Genomic DNA, 19,113 nt, shown 5'->3' on the forward strand with positions numbered 1-19,113 from the left:
AAATTCAGTTGAATGGTAATGCCTTGTTGAAGGTTTGCTAGATTTAAAAGCCTAGATTTTGGATTTGTGGAACTCGATTGCTAAAAAAAAGTGCTAATCTTTTGTGTATAGGCTTTATGTTAGAGCAGTTGCATAATTTAAGGACACTAAAGTTTGTAAGGTGAAAGGATGATCAACCATTTCTCATCATCCTACACAGATGCTAACAACATACAAAATCGACATATACTTTCACTCTTCTTAGAGGAATATCAACTTCAAGAACTAACCAAACTACAGAGGATTAAATCACATTTGGGGCTTATATAGTCTCAAGCCCAAAGTGTTTGAAAATGCTTTTAAGAGAAGAGCGCGCTTAAAAGGATTATAACTCTCAAAATACTATTGTAACTAAACATGTTGTGCTACAAATAAATCCTGATGTGACTGTTCCAGAAAATAGGTGCTGTAAAGACCATCCTTTAGCGGGAAAGTATAAGCAGTCTATGTGAATAATAAAACCTTTTTGATTAAGTGAGCAGAAGCTCTGATGGCTCCAGAGTTTTAGTATGCTATTCAGCAATTATGTCCCTATTGAAATTTAATTATTCCATTAGATATTTATTTACTACTATATATTAAGTTACAGTATACCATTAGAGTCGGTGGGCTAATAACTACTGCTAGATAGAAACAGCTTAGGCAAATAATTATTTCCAATTATTTCACAAACATTTAACATTATGCCCCAAACAATGCCTTGCCCATAGCAGGTATCCAATAAGTGTTTTGTTTTGTTTTGTTTAAATGAGAGGATGGATGATCTGACCTGCATTTAATTTGGCTGCCATTATCTGATCTCCTTGTAATACACTGTTAGCAATCCACTTAGAACTTTAAACTTGAACTCCGAATTATATTAAGCAGGTTTGAGAAAGAAAAGTAACATAGAAAAATGGAAGAATGTGAAGGATTGCTAGCAAGTAACAGATTTTTTTTTTTAAACACATCCTGCTGAGGTTATTTTCTCTGCCAAAATCTACCATACCTTGGCAAGAGTGTTTACTGTGTTGAAAACTGAGACACAAAGGACTAGAGATAAAGCCTTTGGATAACTATTTCTATTTTGTAGTTCTTCAAAAGAAAAGAAAAAAGAATGATCTACTGATCTCAAAGGTTAGTGGTTCCCTAGTAAATTGATGTTTATATTACACCTCTTATTTAAAGGGTTTAGAAGAAGTTATCGAGCCTTCAAAATGATCTCTATCATGATGACATTTCCACAGCAACGAAGCATAAGGAAGTTACTCGAAGACTTAGGTCAATGTTTCCCCAAGCTACTCTGATAAACTTCTCTTTTGAGACATTGTGTTTGTGTGTGTGTGTGTGTGTGTGTGTGTGTGTGTGTGTGGAGGAGATGGTATGTGTGGGTAGGGGGGCTCTCTTTGGGAGAGAAGAATTTGGGAGAGAAGTAAATTCAGGAAGACTAGATTAAACAAACATTTTTCTTAACCACAAAATTTACAAAAGCTTTAATATATTAACTAACCTTCATTGTGATCTCCTTTGAGAAAGCATAAACTGAATATTTATTAGGAGGATAAGTGATAGGATATAAAAGAAGGAAATCAAGTTAGAACGAACATTAGATATCCATTACCAAGTCCATGATCCACTAATTTCTAACCTTCATTGTAGATTAGCAGGATTTCAATTATGCTCTATTTTATAAGTCAAAGGTTGGAGACAACACACTCACTTTTTGGTGAATGAACAATTGCATGGTACCTACCCAGTCATCATTGTCCTTCTTGGAGAGGCAGATGGATATTTGCAGTGGATACACAGAGTATGGCCTGCAGTTGTTACTGGAACACAGCCTTACCCACTCCTTTTGCAGCATCCATGGCTGGTTTTTGAGTCACAAGGGGGAGTTGAATAGCTGCAGAAAGACCTTAGAGCTGACAAGCCTAGCATATTTAGGATCTGGCCCTTAAAAAAAAAAAAAAAAAAAAGTTTGTCAGCCTCTGCATTTGTGGTTGGGGGTATACTCTTCATGAACCAGAAAGTCAAGCTTCAAATCTTGGCTCACATCTGACTGTAGGCAAGTTACTTAATCCTTCAGTGTCTCAGTTTCCACATCTGCCAAACATGAATAATAATTTTATTCTCCTTCATAGGGTTGTTGTGAAAACTAAACAAGTTAATCTATGAAAAGCACTTAGAACTCATGACACACAGTTGTGCTTCACACACATGTAATGCATACAATTAAACTACTATGACTATACTAATAAAACCCTGATATTCTGGTAAAGTTGCAATGTGCCCCAATAAAAGTCTCTATTACTATGCCCCCCCACCCCCCGCTGCCTTCTTATAGCTAGAGGTGATCAATGAGATGTAGGTAGAAATCAGTGATATTGCTTCTAGGAAGTTTCTTTAAAGGGGGCTGCCTCAGCTGGGCAGTCTGTTCTTCACCCTTCTTACCCTACTTCCTCTTTTTGTTGGAATATAACTATAATGGTTAGAACTCTAGTAGACAACTTGGACCATTGGACCATCTTGAAAAAGAAAGCACTGCACTAAGGATGGCAAAGCAGAGGACTGACGGGGCATAGGTCGCTACTTTATGCCACTCCTGTACGACCTCAAATTGCCCACTTTCAGACCTATTTTTTTTTACCCTGAGCAAAAATAACTGACAACCTTGTTTTAGTCCTTGCTATTTAGACTTCCCTGTTGCCTGCAGCTAACCACACTTCCTAACCCAAAGAACAGTAAGTCACTTAAAGTTATTTTCTTTTTTTGAAAATAATTATGGGAAGTAGGAAGAGGTAATAATAATGCCATTGTTCAAAAGGTAATAATAACAAGCAGATTAATAAAATTAGCTGAGGTTTTTTGGAATGTTGGTCCTTGCCTGTCCAAGAAATATTTGGAAATAATGTGGGGTGCTTCTGAAGATGATGATGGAGAGGATGGCAGACATCCCAGGCACAAGCCAGTCATTCCTTTTTTTTTTTTAAGACATAAAAATGACAGGGCTTTATATTTCAACATTAAACTGCAGCTTTGCAATCAAGGTCTCATCATAGACTGCTGAAGACTGGATTATTCCATTTAATGCTAAACTCTTCATGGATTATGTATTATTATGGGGGAAAATCTCAGCTATCATTTCGCTCCAGCACAGCATGATTTCTCATTACTAGCCCACACTTATCAGAAGAGTTTCCTCTCTAGGTTGTAATCATTATGGAAATGGCAAGGAAGTAGTTAGTCAAAAGATACTAAAGTATGCTTCAATTAAAACCTGATAGCAACACAAATCTTTCTTTTCTTTATTGACTCGTGTATAAAAGCTGTCTATACCAACACTTAACTACTGGGTTAGAAACCAGCCCTAGATAAGGCTCAGCAAGGCCATAATGGCAAACACAGCATGAGGAGGCATTTAACAAATGCTGTAATGTCCCATTAAGGGGCAGAAGGCCACATATGCAATTTAACTTTTCTCTTGATGAGACCACGTCATTCTGCTGGAAGGCTTTCGTAAGATTTAACTCTCTGTTCAAGTAACACAGGACACCCATGGCTAGCACCATATATCACTTACAGATGATAAATACTTATTGACAAAATGTTGCTCACAGAGGCATTTTTAGATGTATCTACATTCTCCATTTTTGTCCACATGCACATCTGTCTGTTACTTAGAATTAAAAGGAGCAAACAGGAAACGTATAACTAGATGTGTCTTAGCAGGTGAAACTTGTTTTAGCAAGTAGTTACAAGGAAAAGCTAGTGACGATTATCAGAGGTAAACACATAAGTATTTAAAAATGACTCAAGGTTTCATTTGATGGGTCCTTAACGAGATGACTGCCAACTGGCAAGGCAAGCTAATGCTTTTCTTGTTTGGAAATGGTCAGACTTCCAAATTATATGAAGGCAGCTGCAGATGTCTTTTTATAAATATTTCTGTATGGAAACAATACAAACTTATAAATCACAACAAATAACTACATAAGCAAACTCCCCAAAGCTAGTGCTGCAAAAATACAAAAAAAACAAAAACAAAAACAAAAACAAAAACATCCGATGGCCTGTACCATCACAATCAGCACCCAAAAATAAGTCCTTACTAGGACCTACAAGGCCCCATGTGAAGGACTCCACACAGTTCCCTCTGCATTCAGCTCCTACTACTTTGCCCTCACCCTGTCCTCTCAAACATGTTTCTTTGTGCTAGTCCTGAAAGACAGAAGATGTGCTCCTGCTGGTGGACCTTGCAATTTCTGTTGCCTCCGCTGTGATGCTCCTCCACAGACAAAGCCCCGTAGTTACTTCACACACCCCCCTCAGGGAGTCCTCTGCTAGCCAACCCATTTAAAACTCTCGCAATCTCCTCCTACTACTGTCTTTGTTTATTTTTTCTTATCATGTAATATTTTCACTTATTTGGCATATTCTCTGTCTCTTCAGGTCCTATTTTCAAGAGGATGGTGACTTATGTCTGGGTTATTCATTTTTCCCAGTACCTGGAGTAGCACGTGACACAGAGCAGGCACAAAAGAACTATGTGTTGAATGAATGAGCGGATGAATGGATAAGCAATAATAGAAATGTTAAAAATAGCATTTTATAAAATTTGTCACTGGTCTCATTTTGGTAGAACTGTTTCTAAAAACTTTCTGGGAATATGCCAACGTGTATATATTCACAGACATGTATGTGTATGTTTTCATGCATACATGCATAAATATCTATTTTTCACTGACCCACATTTTTATATACAGATTTAATATGTTACTTAAGAGAAACGATTTTCTGCGAATAGCTTTTTTTTGACATTTAAGTGGTCCATAGACAGCTTCCTATGCTATATATATATATATTTCATTCTTTATAACAGTAGGCTTTTCAACCGGATTCAACCTCCAATTTAAGTTAATTCCAGCTTTCTGGTATCTTTTCTACCCATATTCTTTATACTTATGTTAGCATATCTATAGATAACCTAGAATTGCCAAGTCAAAAGCATATGCATTTTTAACTGTAATATTATGGAATATTTTTAACATATACTAAAATAGATCAATATAACCCCTCTCCATATACTTACCATCCACCTTCAAACATTACTAAAAATTATCCAGTGTTGTTTCATTTATATAGCTATCCATCTCCTCCCTTCCTATTTCATTTTGAAGGAATTCATCTTTATGATTTGCATCGCTTTTTATGAAACAAATCATGTCATTTCATCCACACATATTTCAATAGGTATTCCTAAGGGATTATAACTATTTTAACTTAAACATAACTGGGATACCATTTGTACTCCTTAAAATTAAAAATAATTCTTTTTAAATTCTAAAATATCTAGTCAGTGTTTACATTTTTTTTTTTTTTTTTTTTTTTTTTTTAGTGTTTACATTTTCAATCGTCAATTGGTTTATAGTTTGGATCAGGAACCAGATACAGTTCACTCACTGAAACTGATTAGATTTCTTAAGCTTTTTTATTTCTTGGCTGTGTGTGTGTGTGTACACACGTGTGTCTCTTAAAGAAACCATGTTGTCTGCTTTGTGGAGTTCACAACAATCTGGATTTTGCTTGATGCACCACTGTGGCTCTTTGCCAAATTCCTCCATTCTCTGCATATTTTCTACAATAATATAGTTGAATCCAGAGGCTTCAGTAGATTCAGGCAAAATGGTTTTGGCAAGATCATCATAGGAAATGTTTTATTCCATCAGGAAGCAAATAATGTCTGGTTATCTCTCTTTATAGGTATTGGTAGCCACTGATAATCACATCAATATTTATATCAATATGTTTCCAGTCACTTTCATTGCCTGAGGCTAATTTCTCAGTGGATCTCTTAGGAATGATTCATTTTATTTATTTATTTATTTATTTATTTATTTATTTATTTATTTTTAAGATTTTATTTATTCATGAGAGACACAGAAAGAGAGAGAGGAACAGAGACAGAGACAGAAGACACAGGCTGAAGGAGAAGCAGGCTCCATGCAGGGAGCCGGACATGGGACTCGATCCCAGGTCTCCAGGATGACACCCTGGGCTGAAGGTGGCGCTAAACCACTGAGCCACCCAGGCTGCCCAGGAATGATTCATTTTAAACAGTATATGTTGAGTTAATGGATATTCAAAAAAGGCTAATTATGAAAAAATTCACAGATACCTAAAAGACAGTTTGGCTGAAAGAAATCATTGACTCATTTTTGCTTTTGAGTGTATAAAATATGATAAATATGTTATTCCTTTGGCATAAAATGGTGCTATTGAAAATCTGACGACGTTTTGATTTTCTTTTCCTCATAAATAACTTGGTATTTTGCCTTAATGTTCACAGAATATTTTTTTTTCTTTTTCTTCAAATATCTGTAACATTATTAAAATATATCTTCCATATTGGCAATTCTGGGTCAGGTTTTCTAGTATGCATACCTTTCTAATATTGTTTTCATTTAATGATGGTTTTCCTGAATTATAATTTTTAATACTTTTCTGTTTCTTGGCATTGACATTCTTGTTTGGGGACATCTATTATACATATGTTGGAGTTAATTTTCCTTCTATTTCATTTTGTTGGTTTCTTCTTCAGGGATTACTATTATAGATTTACTGGAGCTTGTTTTCCTATTTTTAAACCTGTCTTGCCCTCAAAATTTCTTTTTTTTTTTTTCCCTCAAAATTTCTTATTGCTTTCCTCACTTTTGTTTGTTTTTACAATTTTCCTTTTTTCTTTGTATTTATTTTAAGATTGTCTGAGTTTAGTAGCTCACCTGGTTTTTATAATTATTTTTTATTACTCAGTTTATTTTTTCTTTTATTTGTATTTTTTTGAGTTCAGTCATCTTGCTTAAACTTTTAAAATTCTCATCTATATTGTTCTTTTATAACTTCTTTTATTTTATTTCCTTAATTCATTTGAAATTTTTAGTTAATAATTTTCCTTTCTTTTGACCATTTCTGGTGTGCTTTCATGTCTGTAGGAGGTTTTCTGCTTCACATTTGTTACTTCCAAAAACCTTATATGGGTTTCAAGTCAATTACTTTCTGTAGCTTCTTTCCTATGTGAAATTTTAGTTTTCCTGAACTGTTAGAAAGGAGAAGTGAATCAGAATATCTTTTCTTTTCTTTTTTCTTTCTTCTTTTAATATTTCTAAAAATATGTATTTTTTTTTAATTTTAGAGAGAGAGATAGAACAGTGGGAGAGGCAGAGGGAGAGGGAGAGAGAGAATCTTCAAGCAGACTCCCTGCCAAGTGCAGAGCCAGACTTAGGGCTTGATCATAGAACCCTAAGATTATCATCTGAGGCAAAATCAAGAGCTGGCTGCTGAACCAACTGAGCCACACAGGTGGCCTTAGAGCATTTTTTCTAGCTTCAGAGTTCCAGGGCTCCTTCTTGTTTTAGTGAAGTGCTAAAATATATGGTTTTGTACTTCCTGAATTCTCCTGGTCAAGTCCTTTTCTGGACCTTCTTTTTTTACCTAAATTATCTCTATCTTACTCACGTTGGGTCCTATTTCCAACAATTTCCTCTCATTGTGGAACTTTGTCCAAAATGGAAGTTTTCCACTGGTGAGTTTTGAGTATTTACAAAAACTAGACTGTTCCAGCCTATGAGACCTTACCCTGGAACTCATGTACCAGGAATCAGATTGTACAGAAAGCTTCTCTATGTTCAGCTGCTGTGCTTTCTGGTGACACTGTTGGAATTTTGGGCTCCTTCTTTCAGATTATTCAGATTCCCATTTCCTTCATTCTGGTTACTCCTATAGATGCTATATAATCCAATTTTATGGTTGTTGTTGGTTTATCTCCATCCGCCTATATTTGGAGCCCATGGAGATATGTTGTTGCCATTTTTACTATAATTGCCTATAGTAAAAGGTCTTGTGAGCTCTTGGTTTTGCTATCTTACTATTTATGATGGAATTTTGGAAGATCCAACATTATGACACCACAACCATCTTTTTTTAGTATTTTCTAGAATAGCAGGTATGTAGATTTTTAATCTCAATAGACAGTGGCAAATTTCCCTTAATCATGTCTACTTAATCATACTCTTACAGTTAGTTTATGAGAGTTCATCTTCTGACACCATGACTAACATTAGAGATCATCATTAGTTTTGAGCTTTGTCAGCCTAAGAATGAAAAGTTGTACAACACTGCTTTATGTTGCCTGTCATGAATGAACTAAAGAAGGAAGGGGTAATCTGAGCTCTTTTCATGGTTGTACAAAGCAAATCATGTATGTTCTCCTGTGAAATAATGCTTTATATCCTCTGGATATCTTTCTGACAGGTTGTTTGTATTCATTTATTATTTTACCATATTAAGGAATTAGATTACTCTTTTTCTGTTGACTCCCATTTAAAATTATCTTTACAATATATTTTAATATCTATAAGGACTATGTCTCTCTTGACAGATTTTCTTAATTTTTTTTCCTTTTATCAGATTAAATTGAGGTATATTTTTCATTTTCTAAGGAAATAATTGACTTGTCTGAGGTCATATAATGGGGTGCACAGAAGCAGCATTTGGAATAAAATCTGCTAGCTCCAAAATTTATGTTCTATTTACATAGCTCTTTTTAAAAAATCCAGTTGTTTTTAGTCAGCAAGAAAAGCAAATGTGCACCGTGTTCTGTGTGCAGGATTCTGTGGTAAGTGCTATGGCTACAAAGATAAATTACTTTGTTTCTGGACTTGAGAGCTTATTGCCTAATATCCTATGGTTATCCTTTTTTATTACCAATTTTCCTCCAGAAAATCATGTATAAATCTTTATAAAGCCTTTTAAACCCATAGAAGTAGTCATCTTTAATATCATAAATACATCAGTTGGGCACAGAGACAGTTTCTGAAATAATTTTTGTTTGGATTCATTTTTATGGGAGAAGAATACTTAAAAAGGAATAGAAACAAGGCTTATATTTTAAAAAACAGAATAGGTATAATCTCTTTTACAAAACATTTTGTAAACAGTTTGGAGTTTATACATAAAACTCCTAACTCATGTTCCCCAACTCCCTTTTAAAGATTATTTGATTTATTGGAAAACAAGGCTCAAGTTTCAAGTCTTTCCTCCTTATATTAGTTATTTATAGCTACATAAAATACTACCCTGAAATTTAGTGGCTTAAAACAACAATATTTATTATTTCTCCTTTTCAATCCAACAGCGATCCAAGTGTGGCAAGGCTAGGTGTTCTGTTTTCAAGTTGCAGTCAATCAAGATGTCAGCCAAGACCATAGTTATCATAAGGTTCAATTGAGTAACGTTCCACTTCCAAGTTTACTCACTAAGTCGTTGCTCAGTTTTTCACTGACTATTGGTCAGAGGTTGCCCTCAATTCCTTGCCACTTAGACCTCTCTCTCTGGTGCAATCCACAACATGGTGGCTTGCTTCATGAGAGCAAACAGGCAAGAAGACAAGTAAAAGGTGTGCTAGCAATGGCAGTCAGATTTTAGTCTGACTAGTCTTGGTACTACCATCCCATCACCTTTCCTGGATTCAGTTCATTAGATGCAGTCACTAGGTTCATCCCATACATAAGTAGAGGGGAACATAAAAGGACATGAATAACAGGAGGCAGGAATCATTAGAGATCATCTGAGAAGTCTGCCAACAACTATCTGTACCGTTCCTACAACCTTGGCTCATCTCTACAATACAGAGTCATAGATGAAAAGAAACATTTGTAAATTGGGGTGCCTGGGTGGTTTAGTCAACTGAGTGTCTACCTTTGGTGCAGGTCATGGTCTTGGGGTCTTGGGATCAAGCCCTATGTTGGGCTCACTGCCTGGCGGGGAGTCTCTGCTCATGCTGTCTCTTTCAAATAAATAAATAAAATCTTTAAAAAAAAAAAACACAGCAAAAGCAACATTTGCAAATCATTATCAACAAAATTAAATCTAGACATGCATAGAATAGAGTTCAGTCAACATTTTCTTTTTACTATTTTTAGTAATTTTTTATTATTGATGAGAGAGAACATTTATTAAACACTGTATGGCTCATGCCAGACTAAATGTTGTTCATGTTTTATCTCAGTATTCACATAAGCACAATCTTAAGAATTAGATGATTCCATTTCCCTTTGTGTTATATTTGAGAATCTAAGTAACTTTGCCCCAAGTCATACAATGAGTAAAAACCAGCTGGCCTATCTCCAACTATCTCCAACTCCATGATTGCCATTACAACATTGTAAACAATCATTTTTATTTTTTTTAAGTCTCTGTTACAATATTGTGAACTGGACGCTCTCTATTTCATTGCTAGTGACTAATTTTGAGACCCAAATTATCTTCCAGGTAAGACTTTTTGGTGTCTAAAAGACAAAATAAAACAAAACAGTTACAAGTGAGTTAAAGTCTACATAAACATCATGCAGTGAGGTTTTGCTGCACAGGAATTTTATAAGCTTGCAGCAGCCATTACCCTGAACTGTGAAAAAACCTGAACAGACACAAACCTTTTGCAAATAATTGTACTGACATTCCTACTTCATTACTTTTAATAGAACTGAATTTGTGGAGCTCATGTGAGGGTACATGAGCACCAGCTTCAGGAGGAAGACATGTCAGATGTCCTTATTCTCAGTTGAATGAAATGCTTTTGGCAGGAGGTCACTTTGCAGCATGAAGGACATATTCACTTAACTAAGGGACCAGCCTTAATTAAAATAATTTTTAAATGGTTTCAGATGATCTTGTGCATCCGGCCTAGCTACAGGTAAAAGAGATTAGATGATAGAAAGTAGTTACATAATGGAGCTTTCTGTGCAAATTTGTCATTAATTCCAATTTATTTCAAGCATCTCCTAGATACCTCACTCTTTTAAACTCAGAGGAGGAATAAAACCTGACACAAGGAGATATGTTGTCAAAGGTTAGTTTTGCATTCAATGAGTAATGAGATTAAGAAAATTTAAAAGCATTTTATTGAAAACCAATTTACTTAATAAAACTAAACAGTTTAACGTAGAACTCAGGCTTCTTTGCCTATCCAAGTGAACTTCGTGACCACAAAACCAGTCCATCATCTGTGCCATGACTCTTCATTAGTCAGTCAAGTCACTTTATTAAGTGAGCATCTATTGAAAATAGGTTGTGTGTCACTGCTATGACCTCACTCTTTCAACTACTGATTGTATATGCTCCACCCAATGGATGGCAATGGAATGGCCATGGAATTTGGGGCATTCAGCTGAGGGGGTAAGTACTTTAGGTACAGAAAGATATAGTTACATGATTTATAGTCACTTTCCTGAATACTTAATTCTTGTTTGCCATATTGGTGTAGGAATGCCTTCCAGAAGTCTTCCAACTTTGCATACTGCTGACTCACCTGGCATCAGGGCACAGAATTTCTGACCCTAAAGCTGAACTGCCATGTGAACTTTTCCTACAGTACCTGGCACCAGACATTTGTGTGATGTGGAGGAGAAATGCATTTTGAAGAGTATGAATGCAGGAATCTCTCGGTGGAAAATTCTCCTAATCAACGAGGTTTAAAATTGCCAGCAGAGGATTTGATTCTTGTACTTTGTTGTGGTTATTATTGTTCTTGATGCTTAGTCAGAATAGAAGCTTTCCCCTGTCAGGGGTATATTCAGTAAGTCACATGTACAATTATAAATATACACTTTAAAAAATAGAATTTATTAGACCCCCTGTGTTTCATAGGGCTCATATCTGTAGCATGCCACAAGTAAGCACATCATTGTGCTTGGTCTCATGTTTGGCATTTGTCAGCATTAGGGAGCATGTCTTAGAACATTTGATGTATCTTGCCCTTTGAGTTCCGAGGCATGATTTGTATTTAAAGAAAAAAAAATACAAAATACTAACATCAATAAATATACCACACAATGACACTAGCAACAATAATTTGGTTAATGAAAACAGAATTCTTTAATATATTTCTTTACACAAGAATATTTTAAAAGCCCTGAAATTTCATAGCTCACATCTGAGGTTTTTCCTAATTTTGAGGATTTCTAAAAATTAGGAAAAGTCAGTGTCCTTACTAAACTGGCACATCACTAAAATTAAGTCATAAAGCTGAAACATTTCCTGCACTCCAGATATTAAAAACAAATTTCAACCATTTTTAAAATATTGGAAATATCTTTCTGTTCTGTTTACTAAAAACGTTCCAAAATCGTTATTATATAAAGAGCTGTAAGAAAGCATGCAGCCTCGAGGTTTAGGGAACTACTATTATGTAGGTATGTCCAAAAGGAAATTTTTAAAAAGAGTTGTTTATTTGTTTCAGCTTCTGGTATTTTTTAGTTTTTGAAAACTTGTAATTTATGATTTATTTTCTCACTCTAAATAAATATTAAATTTTGCACCTAATTTGTTGTATTGCTCTTTATTTCTTTTTCTTAGAGAAATTAAGCAAACATTTGGCCTTTTCCAAGACCTGGATTTGTTTCTATCTCTTCCTCTTGGAATGATCATTCATTTCACTCTCTTATTAGGTGTGTATAAAATGATATTTCAGCGTAGTCTTATTTTGCATTTCCCTGCTCACTACTGATGTTATTTGGCCATATGAATTCTTCTTGGAAAAATCTCTTTGACCCTTTTGATCGTTTCTTTTATCTTTCAAAAAGTTTTCATATTGATTTGTGGAGGGTTTTTTATGACATCTCAATATTTGGTTGTTTATGTACATTGTAAGTATTTTTCCATCTTACCACATTTTCCACTTGTTTTTATATGTCTTTTGCTTTATTAACAGTTCTCCGTTGTGATCTAGTCAAATTTGTAAGTCTTCTTATTTATGGTCAACTTTTTAAAAAATGTATTTTTAAGAAACTTTTCCATATCCCTAAATTGAAAAAGTTTTCAGATAGGTTTTCTACTAGACATTTAAAACATTGCATTTTTGACATTTACGTTTTTATTTCTTTGCACTTTCTATATGGGGTGAAGTGGCTTCAATTTAATCTTTTTTCCATATGGATAGCCATATCTTTCCCCCAAACATTCTTCCTTTCCCAACCGATCTGAAATGTCACCTCTGTCATATATCAACATGTGTGGGTATATTTTTGAGTTTTCTATTTCGGTTGTCATTTTCTTTATCCTTGTTCCAGTTTACACTGTAATAATTCCTGGTACTGGGTGGGCAATTTACTTCTCCCTATTCTCTGGCTACTACTGGCCCTTTAATCTTCCATGTAAAATTTTAGAACCGCCTTATGTTGCTTGAAACACTTTGTTACACATTGGAATCATAATGGACATGATCAAAAACAACAACAACAACAAAATAATGGATATGATCATGATCAAGAGACATACTATTTCTAAATATCAGTTTTTCTAGCCCAAGGGCATGGACCATCACTATATATTTAGATGTCTTTTAATATAATATCTGTTAATAAAATGTTAAGAAATTTCCCCTGAGCAGTCTTGAACATTTTTAAAGATTCCTGATAGTCTGATAATATTGTAAACTGTGATATATGCTTAATTGCATTTTAAGGTTGTTACTAGTAATTAGAAATACACTGACACAAATTTGGTATTGGTATTGCTATTTAATTAAATATTAATTTTATATGTCACCAATATACTAAATGACTTGCAGCAATTTATAGACTTTTTGTTTTTCTATATAAATTATGATACAATTTCTACCTTGCACCTTTATATTCAATTTTTTTTGGTCTTGAATGCTTGCTAACTCTGCTAATATAATGTCTAGTACATAAAAGTACTAGATAATAAGATAACTCTTCTAACATTTCCCCTTTCAGGATGGTATTTACCTAAGATTTATCCTCTTTATAAGATTAAAGACATTCTATTCTATTCCTATTTACTAATATGGGTATTGGATTTTATTAAACATTTTTCAACCTTAAGTAAATGATGATTTTTCCCCCCTTTTAATCTGTTAATGTGTTAAATTACATGTATGAATTTGAAGATATTCACCTATTCTCTATAACTGGGATACCATTTTGGCCAAGGTATATTATTCAAAAAATATATTTGGATTCATTGTGCTATTTTTTTTAGGATATTGCATCTATATTGAGTGAAATGCTTCTGTAATTTTACTTTCTTACAACAAATTTTTCAGATTTTAATATCGTATATATCCAGGAATTGTAGAATGAGTTTGGAGGATTTCCTCTTTTCTATTGTCTGTAATATTTGGCATGATTTTTTCTCTGAACATTTGATAGAATTCTATCTTCTGGATTAAATTTTTATTGTTAAAAACTTGACTATCTTTCATTCCTTTGAAAATAGCTTGTCTTTTTCTCTATCTTATTTTAATATTCTGTCTTTTTATTTGATGTTCTGTAATTTCATTAAGATGTTCCCGTGTATGCATTTTAAAAAATTTGTTTGACAAATATGACCTTGGATTTCTTGAATCTTTTGTTTGACATTTTACATTAGTTATAGAGTATTCTCAATCATGTTCTTTTTTCTTAAAGATTTTATTTATTCATCCATGAAAGACACAGAGAGAGAGAGAGGCAGAGACACAGGCAAAGGGAGAAGCAGGGTCCATGCAGGAAGCCTGATGAGGGACTCTATCCCCAGACTCTAGGATCATGTCCTGAGCCAAAGGCAGATGCTCAACCACTGAGCCACCCAGGCGTCCCAATCATGTTCTTTTTACCAATGTATACCCTTCTGTCTAGCTAGATCACCAAATGGAAGTATGTTAGACTTTCTCAGTTAATTTCATCATCTTAACCTTCTTAGTTTCTACATGTTTCCTCTATGCTGCACTATTTATAAACTGCTATCTTTCATTCTACTAACTTTGTCCCTCTGTTGTGTCTAAGCTGGTGTTATAATCATTCACTGAGTTTTAAATTTCAGTTTTCATATATTTTTGAAAATTAAAATATGAATTTTTTATAGTTTGGTCTTTTTCAAACTGCTTATTTTTTTATTCCCAGTTCCTTGAAGATAGATTCAAACTAGTCTTTTGTTTCTTTAATCCTAGCCAGGATAATTACTTTTTATTCTGATAATGAGAATATATGATGAATTTATGTTCTATTTCTGCTGTCTAGTATATAAATTCACTGATATCTGCTCTAAAATGCAGTATATATATGTAGAAATATATATATATATATAGTCCAAGTATATATTTATCTTATGTGTAAGAACACTATAGATATCACTATATACACATATTGTTCTTACATAATGTCTTTTTCAAGTTCTTTTTGATTTATTTTATTTTTGTTAGTGCTGCTTGTGTTTTGAAGGGAATTTATTCATGGGAATTATTTGAGTCCTATGATAAAGCTTTGCTCTTCTAGAGAAGATTTTCATTTGCCTCTTCCAGATCCCTGGAAGTCTTAGCAATCTCCACTAAGTTTACTGTAAATTTATGACAAGTTTTTATGCATTAACTGTACAATATGAATTTTGGCTGCAAATTGACCAGAGGACCAGTCTGAGTTACTGCTTCACAAATCCAATTCTATAGATTTGCTCCTGGAATTTAATGTTGGTGATTTATTCAATGTAATTGGTTGTGCTTACGATTAACAACCAGCCTTTGAGCTTACATTGCATTTAATATAAATATTTGAGGAGAAGGAAGTCTGATACTTTCTTTAGATCCTAGTTTCTGTGATGGCTTTATAACACCTGTGCTACTGAAATGATCTGATTGCTATAAATGTGTGGATTCAGTACACGATTTAAGGTTAGATGGGTTTATTAGCTATTCAGTTACAGAATTCTTCATTAAATGCTTACAGGAAGTTGATTTGGCCAAAGCCCCAAAACTGGTGATGTTTTGATAGCATTGCTTATTTGTAAACATTTTGCTTAATCAGGCTAAACTTTTAAGCAGTTAAATATGAATAGATATTGAGAATAATATGTAAGCACTAGAGTAATTTAAAATATCTAAAGGAAAATACCATTCTGGTCCCTTTGTCAGCAATCAACATATGTATTCAATGTAAGATTTTTCATCATTATAATTAAGTACTGAGCTTTTGAAAGGAGAAATGCATACATTTAAAAAGGTAGTTTGTTTAGCTTATGGAATATAATATTCACTCTTATATGTCATTTAATAGATTTTTCTATCATTGCACATCTGTAAGTTTAATGATTGCTATGTTTACTTATTTAGAACAAAATTCTAAAGTGACAGATGTAGTGAAATAAAACATTTGATGCAAAAAATTCATTACAATAATGGCCATGTGTATAATATATATTATATACATACTGTGCCTGCTTAGTGCAGATTCCTAGCACTTCGCATAAATGAGGCTGTGATTATGGATCCCAAGTTCATGTGCTTTTAGATGTATAAAGATAAAGTACATTACACTTTAGTAAAGTTAGCACTCCTTAGGTTGTGTGAAATAGAAACCCACTCAGCTTGAGCAAAAAGGTAATTTATTAGGGCAGCAATATACTTGGGCCTTGGGAATAGAATTTGAATGTGAACACACTAAAAAATCCATTAAATTACTCTCTTGCTGCCTCTCATGTCTATTTCTCTCCGTATATTGTGCTTTATTTTTCTCTTTCATTACAAAAGTTTTTCTCTTTCCCTGTCCCTTAGGTAGAAAACGGCCACAAACACTTGCTCTGAAATTTATGTAAAGTCACAAGGTTATTGAGAATTACTAAATTGACTCTCTCTGGCTCTCAGGTTTCACAATTTGAAAGCAACTGATTGGTTGAGCTCAGGGCATACCCTCCAGGTGTGAATGACAATCAAATATGATCATGATGACTGCCAGTGTATCACTATTGAGGGAAAGAAAAGGGAATATTCCCAGAAAAGAGATACTGGAAGACAATTTATTAATTGTCTCTTGCATGTGACCAATGGCTACATTCTCTAATCCCTTGCCATTTAAAATGGGGTCAATAAAACAACTACCCTAGTATTACCAGGGAGCTTGTTAGAAATTTAAAATCTCAGACCTGTCCTATCCCCTATGAGTCAGGATTTGCATTTAATAAATCCTCGGGTGATTTGTATGCACATTAAAAATTAAAAACATGTTTCTAGTCTGTTAAAAAGTCAGGACCAGGTACATGAAAATTGGCTTTATTTCAAGGTTAATTTTACTCCTAAACAGACATGATCCTTTAGTTTCTTGAGTTAACCCTTTAAATTTAAGCAGAATCTCAACCAACTTTTTATATAATTTTTATATATTATTTAATTATAATATAAAAGGAATCTTGAGAATTGTAGATCATTATGAACTCATTTCTACTAGTGGAAAAATCCAACAATTTAAAGTTCAGATCCTAATAATTTGGATCAATAGTTGCAATTTTATGCATGAACAATAGCATCATATATCCATTGAGAATCTATTTTTAAATTTGATTAGTATGACACATTTATATTAATTAACAAAATATAATAGCTGATTGGACAACTCAAATGGAAACAAGTAATCCAGGTAGCTTTGATGAAAGTAGGATAATGGAAAGCCTCAGCTATTAGGTAAAATATACCTAAATTTTTATGTATAAAATATTTTATAAGCATATTTATTTAAGCATATTTTACAGAGTAAAATATTATTAGCCAAGTATTATTAATGCTTTTTATATGCCAGAAACTTCTATAAATAATTTATATAGATTTTCTGATTTGTAATTTGTCATGCTTAGATTGTAATCTATATAACTGAACTTTTGCAAGTATAATTGTTTTTAGCTAAGTTTTTCTTTCTTTCCTCCCTCCCTTTTTTCTCTTTCTTTCTTTCTTTCTTTCTTTCTTTCTTTCTTTCTTTTTCTTTCTTTCTTCTTCCTTTTCTTTCTTTCTTTTCTTTCTTTCTTTCTTTCTTTCTTTCTTTCTTTCTCTTTCTTTCTTTTTTCTTTCTTTCTTTCTTTCTTTCTTTCTTTCTTTCTTTCTTTCTTTCTTTTTTTCTCCTTCTCTCTCTCTCTTTTCCTCTTTCTTCTTTTTTTATTTTTATTTTTTTTATCACCATTTTTATTTATTTTATCTTATCTTACCATGGTATACATTTTAACTTGAGCTTAGGACATGGACTGGCTTAAATTTGATTTGGGATTCAACATTTTACTAGTTGCATATGTTTGGGCTACTTACATCAATTCCCTAAGCCTCATTTCCCTGTCTGTAAAGTGGACATAATAATTACAATACTTTTACTGAGTTTTGGGGCTTAAAAGAGAAAATGTACATACCCTAGCATAAGGTTAGCATCAGTAAGGATTAGTTATAATTATAATTATTCGCTTATTATATGCTCACCCTTACTCAATTTTATTCAGTTCATGACAGTAAGTTTTCTCATGTCAATTTGGAAATAGTTTTACTCTAACAACTTGCAAAAAGAAGTTTTCTTCTTTGGTAAGCCTGTTTTTACTGAGCCAACTATGGCTGTTTAGGGTTAGGAATTTATTGTCATTAGGTCTCTTTCTTGAATGGGAACATCAAAATAAGTTGTTTCTATACGATTATAAATTCCTCTTGGAGTTTTAACTTGATCCTTTGTTTCTTCTGTCATCATGTAATCTTACACCATCGTATATATACTAGTCAGAAACAGGTAAGCAGAGAAAAGTCAACATGGAAGACATTGTTTGATGATGTTTATGTATTTTTTGCAAAGCTTCGTTCCATAAATAGAACTCTAGCTTCCTGATTTCCTGATTCAATATTAGATTTGCCACAGATAATTCATGCAACATTTTAGAGGTCAGAACTTCCAGGTTAGAAGTTTTGTGGTAAATTTATGCCTTCCTATAATCATAAAGGCAATCCTTGATCTCATAAAAATTGATTTTTAAGAACTTTGCAAATATCCTTTAATATCTCTGTAAGACATGGGGTTAGGTGGAATATTACTCTGATTCAATATTTTGAACTTATTTTTCATATATTTCATAAGATGGAAAATTCAGGTAGAGTGTATCTTACATAAAACACATTGAATTCTTTATTCTTTTCTTAAATTTTACTCTGTTCTGAAGTTTGGAACCAACTGAGAAATAGACTTAGAGGTCAGACAAGGGGGAGAGGTCACATTCATTTCTCTCATGACTAACTGGAAAATATGAATTTAG

The 19,113-nt window shown here is 33.5% G+C and overlaps 1 protein-coding gene across 2 annotated transcripts in view; it reads left to right on the plus strand.

Annotated features, from left to right (window-relative positions):
• The window catches only part of ADGRL3 (adhesion G protein-coupled receptor L3), a 682,677-nt gene that overhangs the window by 645,973 nt on the left and 17,591 nt on the right, over positions 1–19,113 (plus strand). Inside the window, exon 24 of one of the 2 annotated variants that reach the window (XM_049092994.1) lies at positions 11,336–12,393. The exons of the other annotated variant lie outside the window; for it this stretch is intronic. Coding sequence (XP_048948951.1) covers positions 11,336–11,406 — 71 coding nt within the window. The 3' untranslated portion in view covers positions 11,407–12,393. Of the gene's footprint in view, positions 1–11,335; positions 12,394–19,113 lie in introns of those variants that run through there. 2 annotated transcript variants of the gene reach the window in all.

Source organism: Canis lupus, chromosome 13 (assembly GCF_003254725.2).
Source record: "Canis lupus dingo isolate Sandy chromosome 13, ASM325472v2, whole genome shotgun sequence".
Taxonomy (NCBI): domain Eukaryota; kingdom Metazoa; phylum Chordata; class Mammalia; order Carnivora; family Canidae; genus Canis; species Canis lupus.